A 24,114-nucleotide genomic window follows, 5' to 3' on the forward strand; every position below is an offset into this window, starting at 1 on the left:
CCAGCCCGATGGTGCAAGCACTGGTAACGACGTGCAGAATCTCCCATTGAGACCTCAAGCCAACATGTCCAAAACCAACGGCGATCATAACGTTGCTCTGGCTGGCCGGCAGCAGAAATCAGCGGATGGTTCAGTGCAAGACGAAGAAGAAGAAGAGCATGACGATCTGAAGAACCAGGATCACGGCGTGGTGTCCAACGTCCCGCCCCCGGAGGACAAGAAGAAGAAGAAGAAAAAGAAGAAGAAGCCAGCCAGTAAACGTGGGTTGGTATGGCATCCAGATGACCGCGTCTCGCCTCAGAGGTCACTCTGACGGCTTTACAGGACAAGCCAACCGGATTCGAAGACTTCTTCGCAGATGCCCCGATGACGCCGGAAGAACACGCCGAAGACCAAGAACTCTACGACCCGTAAGGATGACTCCACTGATGAGAAGTATCTTCCACACTTGCTAACGCGGAGCATAGACAGCTAGATTTTGTCGACCGCATCCTGACAGCCATAGCCCGCTTCGAGAGAACCCGCAAACTTACCCCCGAGCGCCGTGACGTTCTATACAAGTACCTCGCGTACGGTGGCCTCAGCGTAGGACCCAACGTCGGCCAAGGGAGCGTCGACACCGAAGGACTGTCCAAAGTCGAGGTCGCGCAGGCTCTCTCGCAAGTCTTTGCCTCTGAAGACAAGCGTGACCTGGGCACCGAAACGAGTCTCTACGAGGTCGACTTCCTCGGCTGCATCAAGAGCTTCCTCAGCCGCCGGACTAAGAACGTCTGGGGTCTCGAGACCAGAGCACAGGTCGACATGATTTGCACCACCATTGAGCGGTTCCTCGACTACCTGCTCCAGCACGACGTCTGCCCAGAGTACGGGGACGACATTCTCGCATCCCGGTCGTTCTGCCGGGTCGCGGCAGCCGAGCTGTGGGATACCGCCGAAGTCCTCCGCCGTCTCCCGGGGGATTTCAACATCGCGTGCTCGACGCTCTTCGACGGCAGCTACGCGCACAACTACGACGGCGAGACATGGTGGGGCAAAGACGACGAAGGAGTCCCCGTCTTCGTGGGCATGAAGCCCGAAGAAGCACAACAGATCGTCAAGTTCGGCGTCGCGGGCGCGGCGAACGAAAACGTCTACCTCGGCTTTCTGGACGGCGTGCAGAACCAGAGGCCACTAATGCTCGACGTCATCGACGTCCAAGAACACATGGGCTTCGAGATCACAAAGATCCAACCGCCCTCGAAGGAATGCAAGCAGATCTACACCTCACAGTCTGCGCAGTTCCGCCCTGTCGGCCGCGTGACCGCGAAACGGTGGCGAGACCTTATGGCATTGGCCGAAGACCTCACAGACGCGGAGCGAGAGGCCGAGCGAGAGGCCGAAGCGACGTCGCCGGCCGAGTACGTCTTCTTTGTCGAATCGATCCTTCAATCCATGTTGCGCGTCGGCACGAAGATCGAGGCCACCGTGCGGACTCTTGGCTGCGGCATTATGTTCTTCGACGAGGTGCTCAACGTGTATCCCTCCTTCGACGAATTCATTGCCAATGAGATGCTGATCGGGTGGAAACCGCCCAAACCGATGAATGGAGCAAACGACTATGTGCCGGGAGAGGACAGTGATGGGGACGAAGGCGAAGAAGACGGGCCGACCGAAGCTGGCAACGTCAAAAACGGGCAGCGTGCTGGTGAAACCGTGGAGCAGCCGGCGACCGATGCTGCAGAGGCAAAGTACGGTGGTGCTGGAGAGCTCAAGGACGGCGATGCTTCTGGTCATGGTGGAGACGCGTTCGTCTACAACGAAGGCGAACGTCCCTATTGAGAGGGACCAAGGTTCTAGCGGTCGAGGCAAGCCTTCCCTATGCTGACGGCTGAAGAAGTGAGACCTCTGGTGCTTGAGAATCCCTGCCCTGCCTTGCCTTACCATTTCATCCGAAGAAGTGAGGCATCATCTGGGGTCGATGGCGCGCACGTACACACAGACGCAGAGCACAGCACAGCACAGCACACTTTCCATAGCTGCACGAGCACTGAGCACCCGGTTGACGAATCCCTGCCTCACTCTTCCGTCTGGAGAAGTGAGACCTCATACTGTACAGCGCATGGCGCACGTGCAGACACAGACGAAGAAGATTGCACTTTCCAAGCAGCTCGAGTTTGAGACAAGAGTGCATGTCTTCTCGAGATGGGACAAGAGTGCATAATTAGTTGGTCGCAACATGACAAGAGTGAGAGTAGAAAACCGGGCAGTAGAGCGAGACCACCAAAACCACAGAGGTTGACGCCGAGATTGCCCTAATAGAATAGCATCAATCGATCAACCATACGTGCGTGCCGTGCCCTAAGTATGTATACCAACAAGGCCCCATGCCTGGCACCGATATCCCGAGAGAGTGAGAGAGGGTGGCAGCATGGGACGTCCCGCAACACGTAAAGTACCAAGTTCATCCTTTGAAGTCGTGCAATGGAACTTAATAGTGCTCACTGATACCAGGGATGAGTGGCGGCACTCTCTGTTGCCCACACAGAGAGTTGTTAAGCCGTTTGGACCACGCTTTGCATGATTCAGAGCATCTCTTATGCATGGCTGGACTGAATATGTAGAGCAGGTAGGGGACCATAATTATGGCGTCTTTCAGCTGACGCCTTTAGGGATCATTCAGACTGTTGTGGTTTGTAGAACGTCTACAGCTCAAATACCAAGGAGTTCTAGAGACGCTGCATACATCCGGGGTGAGTACATACAGGACGGATTACATCCATGTCGTAAATTGAAGTTGCTTCGTTCTTCGTTCTTCGTTCTTCGATTCCAAATCTCAATACGGAGTACGGAGTACCTGGTCCTCTTTCCAGGTTCCGCCAAAACGCCGTCCAGTACTGTACGTAGTACCTTGTCCAGCCTACGGAGAGACGCGAGGAACAATCGGATAAAGAGACAGCCGAGCAAGTAGACAACTAGGACAGATCGACAACCAACCAACCACCCAACCGAACAGATACGTACCCAAACAAGGCAAACACATCGAGGGGAAAAGAATCAAAACCACGTCAAAATCCCAAGTCGTCTTGGCCATCGCGAGCTTCGGCATCAGCCTCTGGAAAAGAAGGACTTAGGGAGTATGGTACCTCGCTCTCTCTCATTAGCAAAAATACATGCGGAATCACAAGTCTTCTGACTAGCCTGACGATGGTGACTCGCTATGCTACGCTGCGCCATTCTACCTGCATCCTCGCTCTTCATCCATCGGGCCTCGTCAAAAACCAACAAAAAGAACCGTGCAACCGCCCGTATATAGTGTCCGAGTCTCCCCGGCCGTGATCATTACTATGACCATGATCATGATGAGTTTGAGCCCCCCGAGCAAGTCCATGAACATGTACACCATCACCGCGTAGATCTCCAACCCTGCCTCTGCCCTCGGACCGCAGGACGCCCACGCAAAAGTCTTCCTCTTCCTCCACCAGGCCGTCAAATCCGCTCAAGGCGCGCCGTCGTGCCTTTTCTCGTTCGAGCCACCGCAGTGCTCCGTCATCATTGTCATCGGACTCTACCCCGGCCGGGGCACCGGCACCGTACTCGCCCGCGCTGGCCGCATCGCAGAGAAGATCTTGAACAGCGACGTCCTAATTCAGCCGATTCAAGACCTTCTTGCCGAGCGTGAGCACGCTCTTTCGTCGATTCATGTCCGTGTCGCGCTCGGTGCCGTCGGCTTCGTTGCCGCCGGGGCCTGCCAAGGCTCCCGCAAGAGGCGGTCTGCGCGAAGGAGTGTCGATGCCACCACCAGTAGTGGTACCGGCATCGGTAAAAACATCGTCGGCGCTGTGTGCCGCAGCTCCTGTGGTTTTGTCTCTGTCTTTATCCTTGTGGCTGGATAGAGAGTCGGAGCGTTCTCTGTGGTGTTCCTTCTCCTTGTGCGTGTCGCTCTTCATGAGGCTCAAGCCGCCGAAATGCACGCGCCCTTTGACCGTGTCCGCGCTGAAATGCCGACCAATCGTGTCTTTAAGCAACGATCTGGCCTGCCCGTGTGAGCTAGCTGGTGGATGCAGGGCCGAGGTCGGGGGCGGCATCGCTACATTGGGAGCCGAGGTGGGCACGGCAGAGGGATGCGCCGATGAGGGCCGTCGTTGCGAAAAGAGGGACGATGTACTGCTAGGAATGCCGCTTCCTGCGGACCCGCTAGTGGGACCCGAGCCTGCTGTTCCATTCAGGGAGCGTGGAGCCGGCAAGGCCGTCGCCCCGATCGCCGCCCCTGTGTTGGGCAGATTGATCCCACTTGACCAGCTTCCGCTTCTCAGGAGGGGCGACGGCCCATGGAACGTCACATTCTTGTGACCATTGGTGCCCGGCGGACTCTGGAAAGTGATGCCCGAGTCCAGGTCGTCGTCTTTTCCGTCCTGGCTGAAACTGTACAGACTCGTCGTCTCGCTCGTCCCCGAGAGCTGCAGATTGACGTCGCTGTTCGGAATCGTGCTGGAATGTGCAATCTCTTTGAGCCGTTCGACCTGCTTCTTGCTGGGTCGGTGATGCGAAAATTTATTGCCGATGATGGCGCCAGTGTGAGAAATCAGTGCCCTGATCACATCCTTCTTTAGCCGGAGCGCAAGATCCAGATTGCTCCATGTTTTGTTCCGATATTCGAGTGTAGGCATGCGGAACACAAAGTCGTGCAGGTCCTCGAAGTTGCGGTCTGATTTCCCTTTGTACGAGAGACAGACCACGAAGCTGTTGAGCTTCACGTGCGCCAGGGTCATGTAGTTGGAAGCGCGGGACATCATTTGACTCAGATCATCGTTGGCGGCCTTGTCTTTCTTGTCCTTTTTGGTTGCCGCGGACCCAAGGTTGAACCGTTTCTTCTCGGTGTTGCCATTTCCCAGGGCGACGAGACTCGTGGAGGAGGCGTCATGTTTCTTCGCCGAGCGCAGGCTGCCTGACGAGCCCTTGCGGGAAGGTTCCTTGAGCACAGACCGTGCGCTGGACGTGTTGAAATGCTTGAAAAACTTGTGGTGCTCACTGGAAATCCCGAGGCCTCTGTTCTTGCCGTGCGTCGAGTGACTGTTATTCTTCTCATCGTAGTCCAGGCTGTAGGTCGGTTTGAGTCTCCTAGCCACAGCCGTTGGCGAAGGTTCACGTGGTTTGTCGACACTTGCCTTGTCAAGACCTTCCTCGGACATCAGAGCGCTACGTGCCTCGACGAATTCCTGATCGTCTTCGACGTCTGTAGGTTCGAGGTTTTTCACCGCCAACGGAGAGAAGTTACCGGTCTCGAATGCATCAGACCCGGAGCTGGGGAAGATATACTCAAAGAGCTTCTTGCCGAGCTCCCGCTCCAGTTGGACTTTGAGTGGAAACACGGTGACTTGGAAGTGTTCAAGGACGGGTATGCCCGCGATAGCTTCGAGCATGTACCAGTGCACTTGCACCATCTTCTGGAGTTCCATTACGCTGGGCCGTCTGTCCTTTTCTGATGCGTCGTAGTAGGGCCCTATGATCTCGGGATACAGCGCGTTAGGAAGCAGGTTCCAGCCTCTGATATGCTCGATCTCGAGGGCGTTATGGTTCGATCCGTCGGTGTTGTCAATCCGCTCATACGCAGCATTGCCGAGCTGAAACTCGAGCAGAGGCTCGTCCTTCTCCCGCATCAGGTGCCACACGATTTCAGAGGCACTCAGATACCACCGTAGAACACCACTGGTCTCCGAAGCCTTCCGATCTTCGCTCTTCTGCTGAGATGTATTGATGGCTTTCATGATGAAGAACAATTCGTCTTCACAGCTTGCGAGATCTTTCTCCAGATTGATTCGATCCTGCCAGCCCTGCTTGTCGAGGTATTTCGCGTTGATCTGGAAATGTAGTTTGATGTCTTCAAGCTGGCGGATTCGTTCCTGCAAGCTCTCGGCCATCTCGGGAGCGCCTCGCAGATCGCTGAAGTCAGAGGCAAGCATGATCTTCTCCAGCCGCTCGCTCCTCGTCTTTTCCAATGGTTCACTGTACAACAACAAGTCGAGCACGATGATATACATCGCATAGTACTGGGTTGAGTCGCATCGAACACGAATCCGGGGAAAGTCGACCCATAGTTGATCGATTCGATTCTCCCTCCGTGCTGCGTCGTCCTGCTCGCCATTCTCATTGCTTTCGACTTCCTCGTTGTATTTTAGCCGGAGTGGATTGTACTTCTCATATCTAAGAGCGGCGGACGTCTTCTGTATAACTCGCTGGAAGCCAAAGGGTTCGAGATGGAAGTCGAACATGGCCTCAAGGGAGACCCAGGGGGGCCACGACGAACCAGGGCTGTTGCCATATTTATTGCCAGAGTAGAGGTGGAGGTATTTGGCCAACGTCTTCTGAGTCGCCACAAAGAACTGGGCACCGTCCATATCAAGCGCAAAACGGCGTTGAACCAGTCCGCTCACAGCGTCTGACATGCGAGCCTTGTCCATAATGGAGACGACTTTCAACTGCATGCCCTTGGCCGAGATCAGCACAATAGCTTTGGTATTCTTCTCGCTTTGGAGCTGTATCTGGGGAGCAATCAGGCGGAGGTGATAACTATTCATCGCTTGAAAGTTGTCCGCAATCTTATCGGCAGGGTCACTCGTAGAAGTCCTCCTTTCCAGGTTGGTGTCCCCATCGACAGGCGACTCCGAAGAATCTCTCTCGGCGTCGGGTGCATGGACAAATCGCTTGACGTCGTTCAAAAGCTGCATGATCCGATCTTCTATCACGGAATCTTCGTCTTTCTCTTCACTGGGCGAGATGACGCTCGGCGTAGGCGGTACTGGAGTGTGGTGCTTCTTCTCTTGCCGGCGCCGTGCATCCTTCGCTCGAGCTTGCTCGTCCACGATGTCCAGGATGAACTTGACCGCCCGGCGTGACATGTAGTACACGAAGCCTCGGCGTTGGCTGACCTGGTGACTGTAACGCAGGATGATGTTGCGCAAGGAGTTGTTCCATTTCAGCTGAACATTGTGAATGATGAAGCGGTTGGAATAGTCACTCGCAAACTCATCATGGGGCGCCGAGTACAGCCCATCCATGTCCATGTGGGTGCCAGCGCTTTGAGCGTCTGAATCAGGTATAGATTTCGTCGTGCTTCCATTGCTCTCAGGAAAATGGTCCGGTTGATGAGCGTCGCCAGGATTTGCATGGCCCATAAGGCGACGGAGCCCATGCTGCAGGAATCGTCGCTTGCTCTCCAGCTCCTTTTGTTGTGCTACGAGCAAGTTTTGCTTGTCTCGATAGGCTCGGTTATGATCTCCGTCCCGAATTACGAGGAGTTCGTGTTCGTTCATGATACGTACATGTGTTTGCAGCCTGTCCTCCAAATCGTGCAGACGCGCCTCGATTAAATCCATCTGCACCTTTCTCGGGTCGTTGTCGCGGCCCATAACACAGAAGTGCGTGTCTTCGTCACCAAAAGGACTGGTCCGGGACGCATCCCCTTGGATTGCCCCTCCATGATCAGTTTGTCGGAAGTATGTGAAGCGTGGAGTGAAGGCTAGCGGCAGAATCTTCGTCTCGGGATTCGACTCAGCAGGCAAGACCCAATCCAGTTCGACAAAGTCGTCCATGTCAATCCACGACAAATCCTGATCGGGGATAGTGAACTGAGACAGGTCGATATTCTCGGGTACCTCCCCCAAGGAAGCCAGCTTCTCGTCGCTAGCCTTTGCAAGGTCTTCTGCTGTGGTCCCTGCGATGAGAGCGGCGACAGCTCTTAAGTCTGCCCGCACAAAGTCAAGTTCGGTTTTGTTAATCTTCATGCCGCTCGTTCTCATGTGTTTCGCCCTCCCTTTCGCCATAGTGTTGAAGTACTCTCGACGCTGATGGAGGTCGAGCATGAAGTTGTCAATCTTGATCTTCAAGCCAGTGGCCGACACAACATTTGCCTGGTAGTCCTCCGCATCTTTGTGTTTGTAGACGTGCGATATGAAGAGTGGCGACAGCAGAAGATTGTACTTGATCGTCGCAAGATGGCGGCCGAATTTCTTGCTTGTCTTGCCCAGATCCCTCCATAGAGAGCCTTGCCGTACAGGCAGGGACATGACGCCGGAAAACGTCGACCACCAGTTAAAGAAGTGGGAGAAGAACTTCGGACTCAGGTGGACGCTGTTATAGCTTTCCGAGCGCGGTGAGTCCGCACCTACCAAATCCCTGTCAAAAGGTGCAGCCACCGCAATGGACAGATGGACATGTTGGCTTCGGAAGCCTCGGAATGCGTCATACGTGTCCAAGTCGACATCTTGGAGGGACATCGGATTTTTTAACACTACATCGTAGTGCGGTCTGAACTCGGAGCTGCGTATATCGTCGGCGACGTCTCGTTCAAAGACCAGACCGGCAGTCCACTGCACATTCCCCGACAGTTTCATGATAACTTTCTTGAACAGGGCGGCGCTCTTTCCAGTGCTGCTGATACTGGACACGCTGTCCGAGTCATTTCTCATCTGCTGCTCAGAGGATCTGCGGGCTTCATGGCTGTAATCAGGGACAGCCAAGACAAACTCACCGCTTTTCACTGTCATGAACTCACGCGGGTCATCGACCTGGTGTATGAGCCACTGTACATCGTTCCGCCAGCACATGACGAAACCAGCACCGTACCCAGTGACGACGTAAGGATCTCTAGTACCTTTGAGTCGGAACTGGACATCACCGTCGCCTTTCCAGTTGACCACCAGCCTGGAATGAAAGCTGAGCCGAATCTTGTCCCAGAAGCCAACCCTTTCCGAAGGATCTATTTCAGGTTTGGTGAAGCTCTCGATGATCATCATCATGTCCTGGATAACTGGCTGGTACGATGTGCCCCATGAGATCGTGGTTGGCAGGCTAGTATTGATATCAATGACGGGCTTCGAGTAGGTCTTGACGGGTGCAACGGTTCTCCTCACGTCTATGGCGAATGCTGGGATCTCTTCTCCGCTGCGTCCATGCTGTCCTTTCGGCACGATCTCGACTTTGATGTGCCTGGTTGACCTTTCATCTCGGAATTCTTCTGCAATGACAAAATCTGATCGTAGAGACCAACTGGGTAATCGAGCTGGCTGTCCAGGCCGTATAGCGGGGATGTGGATGAGATTGAGGGGATAGTCACGAAGGAAGACCCGAGCTTCGCCCATGTCGAGACTGAGGCTGATGGGAATGAGGAGTCCATACTGCATGTCATAGGGCATGCCTTTCCCGATCTCGTGGATGAATTTGGGCAGCTCGGCTTCGGGAAATGACGGTTTGTCAATGATGAGATGCAAGTCGCTGATTATCAGAGTCATTAACCCAGGACGATTCGGAATGCCCAGGATCGTCTCCCTCTCCTGCTCGTCGTGTGGCGGTTCGTCTGCACCACTGAACATCTGTCGGACGCTCCTGACAGCGTTGTTCTGCAGCCGCAACATAAAGTCAATCCGTCGTTTCCAGCTGCGAGAGTTATGCTCTTGGAGCCTCTCCCATGCTTCGGTTGCCTCTATCTTTGCGTCACCCGTCAACGCGCATACACCCTCGCGATCGTACCGGATCCGGCGCGACCTCCTGCCACGTCTTCCCCTGGAGGTGGATCGCTTCCTCGGCGTGGTGTCGGCACTGCGCGAGCGCCGAGGCTGGGGGGTTGGAGAGGCATTAGGTGATCCTGCCCGGCTCGAATGCGTCGAGCGAGCCCGCATGCGAGAAGGTGACCTGGGCCGTCTCTCTTCGTTCAGTCGCTTCACCTTCAGCCGATAAGCATCGGCCCGAGCAAGCCGTTGTTTCTGCTCGACCAGGCCAACGTGGTAGATTACACCCAATTTCCATTCAAACGGGTCATCTTCAAGTTCGAAGCACAAGGCTTTGGTCCGAACTGATATTCGAGGGACCTTCTTGGCGGGTTCAGGGTGTTTACCCAGCACGTACTCGTTCGAACGCGTCTGGAAACGATGATGCAGCTGCTTCATCGCCTTGGCCGTGTTGATGAAGTTGTCAAAAACCTTATACATCTCGAGTCCGTGCGGGACTCCGAGGCGGATGAAATCGGTGCCAATATCAATGGTCTTCTCCTCAACCACACCATGCTGGGTCTTCTTTCTACTGTGGCGCAGATCTAGCCTGAGGCCACTGATGCCCACAACCCGTGCCCAGACTCGCTTGAGGCGCGGCGCTTCTGCGTGTAAGCGAGCCAGTTCAGCTCGTAAGAAGGGAGGCGACCATCTGTGCCGGCCACAAGTAAGCTGGTAGATTTGAAGCATCACCGGGGGGTCATGTGGCAAATGAGCCTTGACTTGGACATAGTAAGCTTTGATATCAATTGCGAACAGTTCCGCGCCCAGAGGCACTGGTACATGTTCCAAGCCGCTCTCCTTATGAGCCAGGCTGGTCTGGTGCGCTGCTGTCCGCTGGAGCTGTACCGGCCCATGGAAAGCTTCTCTGACGACAAAGCCTCCGACGCCGATCGAGTAGTATTTGTAGAGAGAGAAGTCTAGATAGAAGGCGCGGACGGCGGAATGGATATGGAAGAGCGGCCCTTGTTGGTCTCGGGACGTGCTGAAAGCAACTTCCAGTCTCGGCACAGAGAGAAACGGTGCCGGCTCCCAGGAGTCGGCAGACTCGATGATGAAGCCTTCAAAGCCCTTGATATGACATGCGAGCCGTCTCCCATCCGTGGGGTCACTATGCCGATGCCTGGAATGCGTCGGCGGAGGTGAGACGGCTTTCGTGGGCGAGAAGTGCTCATCGTAGCGGACCGAGGTACTAACTTTTCGTCCTTTCGGTTTCCGGCCGATCTCCGACTTCGCTGATGTATACTGGGCCGACCATGATTCAAGCTCCAAGGCGACTCCTCGCGTTTGAGCAGAGACGCTCTCATCGATACCAGCTGCTTCAAAACTGCACCCCGAGCCTTCGAAGCTTGCCTCAATAAGCCAAGCAGGTAACTTTCGCAAGAAGGCGACCCGTGGAGGCTTCTGGACGACGACTTTATCTGCCGGAGAGTGATGTCGAAAATGCTTGACTATGTTGTAGAGTGCTTTGCTGACTTCCTCCCGCACCATGAGAACGGAGAAAGTCCGCAGGCTGCCCTGCAGGACGACAGAGACCTCTTTGGAAGCCGTCAGTTGGACTTTCAGTTCCAAAGCTTCGGTGATGATCAGATTGTGTTTTGTACCCGTGGAAGCCTGGTAATATAACCTGTGCGACATAACCCGGAAGCTCGAAGCAAGAGAATAAAGGAGTTCACCTCCTGCTGAATGCGAAGACTCAAGGTCCAGAGAGATCGAGGATATAGAAGATATGATCATGTCATAGTCACCAGGTGCAGCATGAGTAGGATTCGCAACCGGCAAAACAAATCTGAGCACCGGCTCATGGATGGAGAACTTGATGCTCGCCTTCGGAAGTAGCCTGGAAATCAGACGATGTTGATTGTGAGTAGTCTCAAGGGAGCGGGCTTCTTGCCTGTGGGCGACAGCGAGCAGTTTTATCAGGTGCTGAGGTGCCAGATCGAGAGATGGCGATGTGACGACCAGGTTAGCAAATAGGACGTTGGTGTTCCTTTCGGCAACGTCGCGATCTTGTGTGAAGCTCATCGTCTTTGCTGGCAAGGTAGTCCTGATGGTGGTAGTTGCCATCGGGATGTACATGATCCTGTTCGGACGCGAATCATCTTCATCAAGGCTGACCGAGATAGACAGAGCAGCAAGAAGGGCCTGGTGAGCGATGTCCTCGCGCTGAAAATACATTCGGTGAGCCGGGGAATTCTGCTCAAGTCGATGCAGGTCAACGCCAATCTCGTGTATGACAACGTTGGCTAACAGAGGAAGATTGGCTTGCCTGAGCGACTCGATCTCTTTCGAGATTCGCACGAAGCTCATTCCCACCTGGACCTCTTGCACACTCTGAAGGGTTGACCGGAGAAACTCTTTAGACTCAGCTACCGTCTGGACAATGGCTGCCTCGCGACTGCCAGGACTGTCCAGTTCTCCCGCCACATCCTCGAACGATATCTCGTCGACAGGGGTCAGTAGGTCGGGTGGTTCGGGGCTCTTTGCCAACCTTTGGCCCTTGCGCGAGAAGTGGATTAATTCATCCACTGGCACGTAGAGACGGCCACCCTTGATGGCAATTGAAGTGTCTCGAAGTCCTTCTCGATCTCTGTACAATAGTCCATGGACGTTGATTGTCATGGCATCAAGAACCTCAATCGGGTCTCGACCGCCAACGCCCAGAAGTATGCTTTTGACTGTAAAGACCCATTCCGCTGGCCTTTGATCTCCCAGAGGATCCTTCTTGTGTCGAAAGAGCCGCCCGCGATCCAAAAGCTTCCGCCTCGTGTAGACAGCTGCTGTAAAGGACGAGATCTGCACATATCCGACTCCGACTATTTCCGCCGAAGTGTTTAACGCGATGATGTCGAACATGCGCAGAAGGTGGATTTTGCGGTGCAGGCGCTTGATGCTTTCTTTGGTCCTGGTCAACCTCTTCCATACCTGGCTTTGATCTCGAGAACGGTTTCTGCGGTGTCCATGTGTCTCGTCCTTGCGGTCCTGCTTTTCCTGGCGGACCCGTGCCGCGTCGGCAGTGTGCTCGAATGCGGCGGGATCGAGGGTCACCTTGAGTTCTTCGAACACCACGCTGATCCATGTCGGTTGAGCAAATGTCGGGCGGTGAACACTGAGGCCGAGTCCTCGCAGGTCGATTCGCAAGCCTTCTCTGGGAGTGTAGGAGATGTGCCTAAGACTGGAAAGACCAATGCGCTGGATGGATATGCCGGTCGCGACTCGCAGGATTGCCAGGAGGATGAAGGAGGACAGGTAGAGAAGGAACAGAACGGCAGTGACCGAGGTGGCATTGACGAGAGGCATCTCGGTCCTCCAGCAACAAGTCCCCCTGTTCCAGCACTGCCCGAAGAGAGACACGTGAATCCAGGCGTGCCGTCGGTCATTTCATCTGCTTCGGCAGCAAGGGCGCTCACTGTAGAGACGGCACTCTCCTCGAGGCCACATAGTCGACAGAGCCTTCACAATAACTCTTCGCATAACAGTTGTGAGGAGATATGCACGAGACAATGGCCGGAGACCGGATTTTCGATCGAGTTCGAGTCTGTATCGACATGCGGGGATTGTGAACAACGTCGTGCTCGCCGCTGACGCGCCGGAACCGTCGGCGTGAAAGAGGGTGTCGCAAAAGGTATTGGCGACAGAATGAGGTCGGTCGAAAGTGGGAAAAGCAATTGCCGGCGTGGCCAGTCGATATCAATGATCACGAGTGAGCATCAAGCGATGCGGTTGTAGATGCGGGCGCAGATACAGATACGCAGATACGACGAAATCTGGAGCAGTGCATGCAGCCCAAAGCAGCTCATCCATTGATGACTCAGCCGGTGCAGCCGATGAGCAAGACGAGTAACGTGGTGAGCAAGATCCGCATGCGGATGATCAAGCTCGAATGCTTATTGAAGCATGCCTCCTATTGCCACTTGAAGAGCGGCATGTCCATTCTACAGAGTCAATGACGCCGGGCTGCAGCTAACCAGTGACCGCCCAATGATATCGAGGTCCTCCTCTTCCAGTGTCCCCATACCCCGTACTGTTACTGTGTGCACCGTTTGTAGAGTGCGGCATGCCACGCGCTCTATCATCTCGATCGGCCTCTGGTTCAGATCGTCGCTAGCGAACATGTACACTTGTCGCCTGCAGCTCTCCCCGACTTGGCGTCGTATGCTCCGACCTTCATGGGTAGAAGCTTCGCCTCGATCCGCTCAGTGCCGGATGGGAGTCCCTCGAGGTGCTGAACACCATCTTCGGTAGTGGATACGCGTTCATCGGCACCTGCCGACGGTGGAAGGCTGCTATAAGCCGATAGGTAGCTCCATGCTGGCTTCGAGCCCACTCTCTGCCGGTGGTCGTGGCTTCATAGAAAAGTGTTAGGATGGAATAACCAACCCGACCTTGGTTCAGATCTCAGCTAGCACCGTCTCTAGGCGATCGTTGCGAAGCCGGCGAGTGCTGCTCTTTGGCCGCTCGAAGATCGGATATTTGGTCGTCCAAGACGGCAATCTCGACGTCGACTTTCAGGAGCTTGTCAAGGAGCAGTTCCTCATACTCTTGATCGGAAAGCGATTTCATCGGACTCAACGCAGCGATCCTGTTTCTGAAGCCGGTAGCCACCCCAGAAAAGGGCGTGGAGCCTTGCATGGCATTCATCCCTGTTTGAGAGACGGCAGCAATGATGCCGAGCATGATGCTCCCTGTTACCACACTTCCTCGAGGCACTCGAAGTGGTCAGATGGGCACTCCGTCGGCAGTACATCACTTACGAAAGGTTGCAGCTACTGCTCCCGAACATGATCCTGCAATGCCGCTGGCGGCGACCTTGTGCAGGCTTTTATCATTCGAAAATGGGCCTGAGAGCAAGAGACTACGGCAGTCTAGAGTATGTCAGTCGGGATGGAAGGCTTGACGGAGAGGTTGACGGACAGAAAAAGGTAGTCCCTGCGGTGAACCATTGCGTTGCAGCCAAAGAAGTGTAAGCCAACGGACTTGAGGTCTGGATGAGGGTTCCGGCGATGCTTCCATACGCCGCACCACAAGCTCCTTTTCACCATAGTCAGTGGACGGTTGATGCGCTTCATTGCAGCAGATTGCTTACCAGCGGCAGCTCCCACATAAAGTGAAGGCACAAACGGCTTCCAGAAGATGTCTTCTTTCAGGCCAGCACGAGAAAGATCCTGTGCCCCGGGCATGGTGACATGTCTTGACAGTAGATGCTGGGTGATAGATGACGATTGGTGAATGGGTATTTGCGGAACGAGAAGCCGCCAAGACCCCGGTTCTTTCCCGGAGACGCTAAACCCAAACGGACAAAGATGGGGCTCCTGCCGCCTTTTGGCTACAGATTCTCTTTCTTCAGACAGACATTTCGTACACATCCACTGCGCCGCCATCTGCACGGTCGCTGTTAGCCATCTATCATACACACCAAATTCCACTGCGGTCCGACCGGAGTGCGTCCAAAGTCGGCGTTTTTCTCGACATATCCACTACTTCGTCCCATCACTACAGGTCGCACGATCTCCGTGCGACTGCTGCGATCCAACCGCAATCATGCGTATGACCACATATTGCCCCGCGGCGCCAGCTCTGGGGATCCAAGAATCATGCGCTGACCGCTTCCAGCTCCCAAAAAGAACCAGAAGATGTCCCTCGGGACCTTCTTGCAGGATGAGAGTGCGTCTTCGGGACAATGGACCTTGGTCGATCTGGTTCACTGACATTATATCCCAGACTATGGCTCTTGGGCCGACGAGATGGAGGACATGCCTCTTCCCAGTAAGGACCATTTCGAAGCCTGACATGGCTACACTCCTGAGATGAACTGCTGTTGACGATTTTGTGAAATAGCAGCGTCTGACTCGCGGCCAAGCTATGGATCAGATCGACGAGCCTTCAGCACGGCTACTGGAATGGGCAATGGCTACCAGTCAAGTTAGTATCCCTGTCCTGGATTGAATCCGATCATGAGGCTGACCTGCCACCGTTAGTGGAACGCCGAGACACGTATCCCATGCGCGAACAACTCCCTCTTCCCACCCAACCTCCCTACACTGCTCACCTCGCCAACCTATCTTTTGATGCCACACAAGGCGATGTGAGTGATTTCTTCAAAGACTGCGAGGTGACCAATGTCCGCATCGTGGAAGACAAGCTGGATCGCAAGCCCAAGGGTTTCGGTTATGTTGAATTTGCAACGGTGGACGGGCTCAAGGCTGCATTGGCTCTTAGCGGCAGCAATTTGGCGGGCCGGCAGGTTCGCGTCAGTGTTGCCGAACCACGTGAGTTGCATGTGGCGACAATTGGTAACTAGTCTGACTTCGGTGTAGCAAAAGAGCGACAAGACACTCGGGACTTCAGCGACTGGTCGAGGAAAGGGCCCCTTCCAGATCTGCCGAACCAACGTCGAGTCTCCGACAGACCCGGGGGCTACGGCGGAAGGACCTTTACCAACGACAACGCGTCTGATGCTGGAAGTGAACGGGGCAACCGACGAGCGTTCGGAGGCGACGACGGTAAGGTCAGAGACTTTGGTAATTGGGAGAGAAAAGGACCACTGTCTCCTGTCACTCCTGGCCCAACCTCCCTCCGAGAGGGTGGCCGCCAGGGAAGCAAGGAAGGCTATAATTTCCGCAAGAACTCGCCTTCTTGGGGCGAAGGGAGGTCTCAAGATGGATCTCGACCTCCGCGCCGCGATTTCACCGAACGTCCACCTCCTGAACGGCAGCCTACTGCATCTGAGCTCGATAGCCAGTGGCGCTCCCGAATGAGGCCAGACGCTCCCAAAGTGCCCACTCCCGAAGCCAGTGAGCCGTCGTCTCCTGCTCCTCCTTCAGCTCCGGCTACGCGGCCGAAACTCAACCTCCAGAAGAGAACTGTCTCCGAAGCCGATCCAACTGCTTCGCCGGGCCACGCTTCAGACTCAAAAGCAAGCCCATTTGGTGCTGCCCGGCCGGTCGACACCGCGGCCAAGGAAAAGGAAGTCGAAGAAAAGCGACAGCTTGCTATTCGACAGAGAAAGGAAGCTGAAGACAAGGCCAAGGCCGAAAAGGCCGAGGAGAAGCGGTTGGCAAGGGAGAAGTCCGGCCCCGAGAAGGAGAAAGCCAAGGATGTTCCCACCAAAGAAAGCATGGAGCCCAATGAACGGAATGAACCAGGTGCTGAAGATGAGGGCAGCGAAGAAGCTGCACAACCCACACCCAAGTTTGACATTTTGCGAAGAGCTGATTCCGGGACGAACGATATGGTTGCTGATGAGGACAACGATGACAATGAAGAGCAGGTACAACCGACTGACGACAAAGCAGTGAAGCCCAAGGAGATTGTACGAACGCCGACAGCTGGCAAGGCCAATGGCTCCTGGAGAAACGGCGCAGCGACCCAGGCCCCTGCCAAGAGCACGGCGGCAGAAATCGAAGAGGATGGCTGGAGCACCGTCTCGAAACCCAAGAAGCAGAGCAACCGCCGATATGCACCGGCTAGAGCAGCTGCCTCTTGAAATCCCGGCATCTTCCTATCCGGATCATAGCTGGTCGCTTTCGGCATTTCCCGCGTCGGGGCCTGCTCCGCGTCTGTCTCTGTACACCACCCTGTCCTCCTGCCATACCTGGACGATCCCCTGCTTCGGAAGTACAGCGGGAAGGCAGGCAGATCTTAGCAATTTTGGTTATTCTCAATCTCATTGCTTTTCGAGCACGGAGGAGTCGGCCGGCGGAAAAGCGTAGCTTCTCAGGTAACAAGCGCTGGTGCCGAGACGGGCATCTCGAGGCATGACGAGGTCGGAAAATTTGAAGAGACAGGCTCTCGACTTGTACCTACACATGTCCACTCAAGGCTCGTTGATGGGGCCGGCATACCGCAACGCTTCTTAGAAGGCTCAATCATAGAACAAATACTTCACTTTGACCATTCGTGTTGCCCACCATAGTTTGCTGGCTGCCTTGAATTAGGCTGGAGTTCAGTGGCTCGACCGAGACAGGAACGAACCGTCGATGAACCACAGACCCGACAACTGTGTACAGCCTCGCCATGGTGAAACCTCCGACCAATCAGAAGTGAAAGAGAACAGCTGCCAAGGCCACAGCGCCAGTCTCGGGGACTCTTGGTCTCAAAAAGTCCTCAATTGAACTCGAACTGGAACTCAGACTGATCCGCCTCCATCCACTGCTTCTTGCTGCGATCGGAAATGGCGCATGAGCAATGGCGAAGAACCTCGACTCTCTGATCGAATTCCTGGTTGGTGAAATCGCAGCACAATTCCAAGGTACGAACATCACTCAGATTTTGCAGGGCGATGGCCTGGCCTCGGTAGCACTGGCGCCATTGCCCCACCACTGTGCATCTCTTCCGTGACGACTCTCGACAGAGCTAACTCGATCCCATCCTGGTAGGATTGACGATTAATGAACTTGCGAAATCGATCTCTGCTTTCTATGCGGATCCTGCGGAAGAGCTTGGATCGGGTTCGGCTTCGGACTCAACGAGCACAAACCGACACGTCACCGTCGACCGATCCCTGCTCTCGAAAGTCTGGTTATGGCTAGGACGACATCCCGACATATCTCTTGGGGACAATGGGTGCTACAACAAGAGTCCCTTGGCTCAGGTCGAGTCAGAGTTTCCCGGATATATCGATCACAGTGCTATAGGCAGCGAGCCTCCAGATGAGGGTGAGCCCACTCCAAGAGATTCACGCCATGTCAGCGCCGCAATTGAGGAGCAACCGAAGATCCGGAGACCACGTGTTACTGAAGGACCACGGATCCGTCTCAAGGAAGAACGACTCTACCAGGCAATATGTGGGCATCCCCCAGATCCCAGAAGAGTTGCGCCTCTGGAGTTCGAGCTGCTGAAGTACATCACGGCGACAAGATCCGATGGGATCCTTCAGGGAGAACTTATCCGATCATCTGGACAGGACAAGCGCTCCGTACCCAAGCGAACTGATGCGTTGCATAGCAAGGGCTACATCATCAAGGAAGCCGTCTTCCTCAGAGGCAATCGGACCAGTCGTTTGACACTGAAGAAGTTTGCGAAATCTGCTACAGTGGATGCCGACACATCCCAACGCCCGGGAACCATGTTGCGGCACGTTGTCCGAAGAATCTTCGACATACTGACGAGTCAGACTCTTCTACCTCAAAGCAGGCTGGCAGAGGAATTAAATCTCAAGTCCCCAGCCAAGTCGGCTGTGCTTCAGAGAATCGTACGGCGGCTCGAGAGGCTTAAATTGGTCAAGCGGGTGCGAACAGCAGTCGGCCCGTCTGCGACCTCGGGTGACTTGCAGCAGTTTGTGCAGCTTCTGCGTCTTGCTGGGCCCGAGGATTTAGAGAATTTCAACAATGAGCAATTGTCATTGGATCAGACGCTCGAAGAGTTGACTACTGGTGCAGACTCAGAATGTCTTCCTAACGCCGGCCCTGCAGAGTCTCCAGCAGCTGCCGGGGGTGAAGAGTCCTTACAACCGCCGTCTAAATCGGCAGTATGGAACCCAGACCGCTTGATGTCTAACATACTGGTGGAAGCTGTCCAGTCCGCGGGTAGCAATGGTCTTTCTAATTTCGTATGTTATCGGTCAGTCTGCCTTTCCATATTACTGACCAGAACAACAGGATGCGCGGCAGATCATCACAGGCGATTTTGTGCGCCGGCAGCTGGAATCCCTCCTCCACCGCGTCTCGTGCGAGTCGTTAGTTGTCCAACCGCCACATCTTCGACACCTTGCTATCATACGTCACGCCGTAACAGAGGACGGTATCATAAGATGGATACACTACTCATGGGACGAGTTCAAGCAGCATGCCGGAGAAACAGGCATTGACATCACCGCAATTCCAGGCGCTAAGCGGGCGTTCAAATCCCCAGGGCAAGACGAGTCCGACAGCCGTGAGGATGGTGCGGCTGACCGAGCCTCCGGCCTCGACGAGTTTGGGTTTCCCGTGCAGAACTTGTTGCCGCTCCAGGTCAGGGGAGGTGAGACCACCTTTTCGAGCCTTGTGCTAGCGACCGCCGCTGGAGACGTCGCAGCACGAAGAGGAGAGTTGGTCGTCGCTAAGAGGGGAGCACAGCTTGCCTTAGACATGCGCGATGAACTGCCGGCCTTGCCTCACACCTCGGATCGACGATCTCGTCGAGGAGCAAAGTCTCAAGCACCTCCAAATCCTCGACAAACGCCCAATCGGAAGACATTTACCAATGAGAACGCTGAAGTCCCGCTCGGCCGTCCTCGCAAGTACATGCGAGGTACGGAAAAATTCTGGCGTATGCAATTCAAGCAAGCTAGACTCGATGCCGGCCACGACGAGAAAACCGTAAAGAAGGGAAACATGAGAGATCCAGTTGCCAAAGCATTGTACGCCGCTCGTCCTGCGGACTTTGATCAGACATTGGTTAAGGCTTTGGACGCCAAATTGCCGGTCCCTCTCGGTGCAGATGAGATAGGCGAGGACTGGATAACTTCCACAAGAGCCATCCTAAATCGCTCGATGGAAGGCGTCTATATGTCTCCGGCCGGCTTACGTTGGGACAATTTTGGAAAACGTTCACGTGTTATGATTGTCAGAACACCACGCCTGGCCTCTCTTGCGCTTGTTGACAGAAGCGAGGTTCATCTGTGGCAACGTTGGCCCTCCAGCGCATCACACAGCTTCGTGTACCGGCCATATCACCCTAAAAAGTCAGTCAAGGCACGTCGCCCCTCACGCCCACCAATCAAAGCGAAGCATGACATAGAGGCGACACCTGGCGAAACAACTGAGCAGAAGACGTCAGGGCCAAGGTTGGGTGTATTCCATGAGAAACCAACGGCGGCAGCAAGGCTTCCCTTTGGTATCGTAAACCCTATCCACCACGATGCTCAAGTCGACTTAATAGAGATCTCAACTGGCGCAGAGCAAGGCCTTCTACAAGAGAACCATAACGCTGCAGAAAGGGCTCTCTCGCCTGTCACTGTGATTGAGACCGTCTCAAGCGAACATAGACAGATCAGCCCGGGTCACAATGAAAGCGTACCCGACAAGAACAGCACTCCGGAGGTGTCAATCGCGCCGAAAGCCAGAAGCATACAAATATCCCCTGTTAGATCATCCCGGAAGCGCAAACTAACAGAAAAAGCAGGTCAGATGCTGGAGAGCGGGCAAACCAGGAGTATGCGCCAGTCCTCCAAGACAAGAGCAATGCCTTCCGAAGGCTCTACTGTTGTGCAGGTTGTCGATAGAATTGATGTCACTGACCACGACCCTGGACCGTGGACCGGCATCGTGGCAGCTGCTGCTTCACCAAGTCCTTCTTTGACAGCGGAACTCCCTGAAGAGCCCGCAGAAGTGCAGGGCTACACCACTGCCTCCGGGAGTAGGGCTCGCTCGGCGACTCCCACCAAGATATCTACGCCAAGAACGGGGAAGAACACAAATGAACCCGGCACAGTTGAGGTGTCACAGATACCAGCGAAGCAAAAACGCAACAGTGGGGCCCTTGGTTTGTGTCGCAGCATCGTACTGGAGCTCGTTAAGATGACAGCTGGAGCTGTACCGAATGATCATATCACCCTGAGGCGTATCTCTGTCGCCCGGTGGCAGGAGGCTGGCGAGGAGGACCGACCTTTGCTTAAAACCATCAAGGCGGCGATCAAGTCACTTTGCGAGTTGGGCAAATTGAAATCGGTGACATTCAACTATCGGGGCAACTCCACCACCATGGTCAAAGGTTCAGTCCTTTTCTTGCCGAGCATTCACCCCGAGTCTCAGTTAGTTGAAGGTGTCAAGCAGTCAATCAAAGACGCCCATCCTGTTGATTACATCCCCTCGGAATGGATTGCGGAGGGTTGCCGCCCACCTCTTTTCAACAAGAATGCCTCAAGTAGAGGCCGAGAACTCGACGATGAGATACAAACGCCCACAGCAAGGAGATTTCGGACACCTTCGATCGACACCGAGGAGAGGACCGAAGAGAGGCCATCCAAGCGACACCGAAGAGCTTCATCTGTCGCAACGAATCCAACATTGGTTTCTGTGGTTGAGGCACTCACTGGGAATCAACCAAAGCCACCACTTGAACCGACGCCAGCGACTGCTGCGACAGGCTTCATTACACTGAAAATCCCATCTCTTGTTTCGCACCCCGCTTATCAGCTCCATATCTGGCGAACGACTTGCCCCGTCATCGCTTTGCTGTCCGACGTCTCGTCTTGGAACCCCTGGAGGTCGAAGAGTGTGCAAGTAAAGACACGTCGGAAGAAGACAGGGAGAAGAGGATCCCAGTTGCCCGGCAAATTTCTTCTCTGGAGGAACTTCCCTTCCTCATTGGATGACATTCTGCAGCTTCCCGGTCTGGAACTAGACTATGCCCAGTTTGTGTCAGAAGGTCTGGGTCGAAATTGGGAACGCTTTGCATGTGAGGTGGAGGGTGTCCGTGCTTGGGAAGAACAAGAATCAGAGTCTGCGGCTGCGACGAGGTCTAAATACGGCTTCATCAACCACATCATCCCGAAAGCGCTCTACACTGAGGCCGAGCTCCCCGCGAGGGCGGAGTTTGAAGCCCTTGTCCACTTCGACCAGGATGGCATGGAATTGCGAAGTGCATATCCGCCTGCTGAATCATGGCCTCCATTCGTGGATGCCTTGCGTGCTTCGCCTGAGGCAGCTTCTCAGATTGCTGGAATCGATGCTTTGATGCTGCAAACAATGCCACCTCCACCGCCTCCCAACGCTACCCAACCCCTTCGTGGTCCTCGACGCACCAGTCGAGTCCCCAAACGGAAGATGACTGAGGACAATGACTTCCTCGCCTCCGAACTGGATGCTGCGCTAGAACCTGCACTAAAGCGACGCAGGGAAGCGCCCGAGGCTTCGAGAAAGACATCCACCGCCAACGCCCTGAAGCGCAGGGCTCTCTCGGGCCTTGCCTCTGCACCTCGACGCCTCACTCGAGGCGAGAGATGGACTCAGGACATGGCAGAAGACCGGATCCAACGGATCATCGTGTCTGTTGTCGTCGTCCGTGCACTCGCTGGCGGAGTTGAAGGCTCCATCGACTGGTCGGTTGTTATGACGCTGTTTCCAAAAAGCAAAGAAGTTTTCATCAGGTCCAGCTGGGAAACGCTGTCAAGCAGGCGCAGCACAAACATCCAGGCTCTTTCTGAAGAATTCCAGTGCAAATATATTGAAGGCTTGGAGTCTGGCAAGGCTCCGTCCGTCAATCTCGAGCAACTCGATGCCACAGACTGGTCCGCTATCGTCGAATGGGGCCTTGGGAACCTGGACTACTCCGGCGTGAAGCACCTTGCAGAGTTCACTGAAATAGAACTTCCTGACACGCGTGATGATTTCTTGGACGATTATGGTCTAACTTTCGATGAACCCAAGCAGTACTACGGTTTTGCATCACACCCCTCAGCCCTACCTAAAGATGGAAACACAAGATCCTTGGTCTTTGGCGTAGACTACACGTCTTCTACCAAGCCAACTTTCCTCCACTATCATCCGCATTGCGAAAAGCAGCTAGGCAACAACCCGGACCTCCACCTAGCAAAAAGCTGGGTCCTGTCTGCAGTCCTTTGCCCCTCCTCAACGTTCAACGCCTCCCTCGCACACGCTAAGCTATCGACATTGTCCTCCACTCCTATGGACTGCGAACGTCGTCTCGGCCAGGCGTTGAAACTCCTTGAGGATGCGAAATTTGTCCAGCGAGTACCACAGAGACGTCAAGTCAGTTCGCCTGACCCAAGCGGCATGCGTGCCTGGGAAGCTCATCCCGGATTTCTCGGCCGCTTTGAGGCGCTCGGGCTGGTTTCGCCAGAGACGCTCCGAGGAGCAATCCAGTTCAAGCGCGAGATTCTGGACAGGGCCTTCGGAGTGGGGGACGTGGTTATGCCGGAGAAACATGAGGATCTCCCGGCCGCGGAGATGTTCGCGGTGCTGAATCTCATGGCACAGGGCCAAATAACAGCAAGGCCAGGCCCGGATGTGCCCTGTACAAGGTATGGCCTCGATCATGAGAGGGTGGGTTATCGGACAAGGGATATGGACAAGCAAGCCTTGGGATTTGGAGTTGAACTTCGCCCTGCAAAGGGATATGTCCTTGGTGATCCATTGGTTGACGCGAGGGGAATCCCCATCCCCACAGGTGAGGCTGACGGGGAGAGAAGACCAATCCCACCTTGGGTGGATATCCATGGAAATGTGAATATGCGGCTGTGGGAGATTTTCCTGGCAGGGGTGATGGGCTTGGTTGCCCAGATGCCTGGAATTTCGGCAAGGGATGCATCCAGGGCTTTCGGGAACGCACTGGGGATGGGGGAAGTGGAGATGATCCTTGCTTGGGCTGAACAGGGTGGGTTTGTCAAGGTGGATGAGAAGACCCGGGGATATCAGACAGCAGGGTGGTGGTGGTTGTGCATTGACAAGGCCGGACCGGCGGCGGAGTAATTGCTTGTTAGAGGACTGGGTTTGTACAGCACCGTCAACAGGAGAATCACCATCAGGACCCCCGGAGTCATTGGCAGGGCCACAGAACTGCAGACAGCAAGCATGGCGCTCGGGGGATTGCCGCAACAGCTGGGAAACAGACCAGCGACGACGTAGGCTGCAACATGTACACAACGAACCAC

At 54.8% G+C, this 24,114-nt stretch overlaps 5 protein-coding genes across 5 annotated transcripts; 3 read left to right on the forward strand and 2 right to left on the reverse strand.

Annotated features, from left to right (window-relative positions):
* Positions 1-64: 64 nt before the first annotated feature.
* On the forward strand, positions 65-1,818 carry A1O7_08131 (uncharacterized protein; the record flags this gene model as incomplete). The annotated part of the gene is made up of 3 exons (XM_007762125.1): positions 65-268; positions 325-410; positions 468-1,818. 3 exons carry the CDS (start codon positions 65-67, stop codon positions 1,816-1,818), a joined length of 1,641 nt encoding a protein of 546 aa, XP_007760315.1.
* A 1,802-nt stretch (positions 1,819-3,620) lies between these two features.
* On the reverse strand, positions 3,621-12,821 carry A1O7_08132 (uncharacterized protein; the record flags this gene model as incomplete). Its single annotated transcript, XM_007762126.1, has 1 exon — positions 3,621-12,821. The coding sequence occupies one exon, from the start codon at positions 12,819-12,821 to the stop codon at positions 3,621-3,623; it is 9,201 nt and encodes a 3,066-aa protein (XP_007760316.1).
* A 1,098-nt stretch (positions 12,822-13,919) lies between these two features.
* Positions 13,920-14,198, reverse strand: A1O7_08133 (uncharacterized protein; the record flags this gene model as incomplete). The annotated part of the gene is made up of 1 exon (XM_007762127.1): positions 13,920-14,198. One exon carries the CDS (start codon positions 14,196-14,198, stop codon positions 13,920-13,922), a length of 279 nt encoding a protein of 92 aa, XP_007760317.1.
* Positions 14,199-15,522: 1,324 nt separating this feature from the next.
* Positions 15,523-17,007, forward strand: A1O7_08134 (uncharacterized protein; the record flags this gene model as incomplete). The annotated part of the gene is made up of 2 exons (XM_007762128.1): positions 15,523-15,790; positions 15,839-17,007. The coding sequence occupies 2 exons, from the start codon at positions 15,523-15,525 to the stop codon at positions 17,005-17,007; spliced, it is 1,437 nt and encodes a 478-aa protein (XP_007760318.1).
* A 701-nt stretch (positions 17,008-17,708) lies between these two features.
* Positions 17,709-23,932, forward strand: A1O7_08135 (uncharacterized protein; the record flags this gene model as incomplete). The annotated part of the gene is made up of 3 exons (XM_007762129.1): positions 17,709-17,772; positions 17,900-19,071; positions 19,121-23,932. 3 exons carry the CDS (start codon positions 17,709-17,711, stop codon positions 23,930-23,932), a joined length of 6,048 nt encoding a protein of 2,015 aa, XP_007760319.1.
* Positions 23,933-24,114: the final 182 nt, after the last annotated feature.

The sequence above is a fragment of the Cladophialophora yegresii genome (genome assembly GCF_000585515.1).
Source record: "Cladophialophora yegresii CBS 114405 chromosome Unknown aczIN-supercont1.6, whole genome shotgun sequence".
Lineage (NCBI taxonomy): Eukaryota > Fungi > Ascomycota > Eurotiomycetes > Chaetothyriales > Herpotrichiellaceae > Cladophialophora > Cladophialophora yegresii.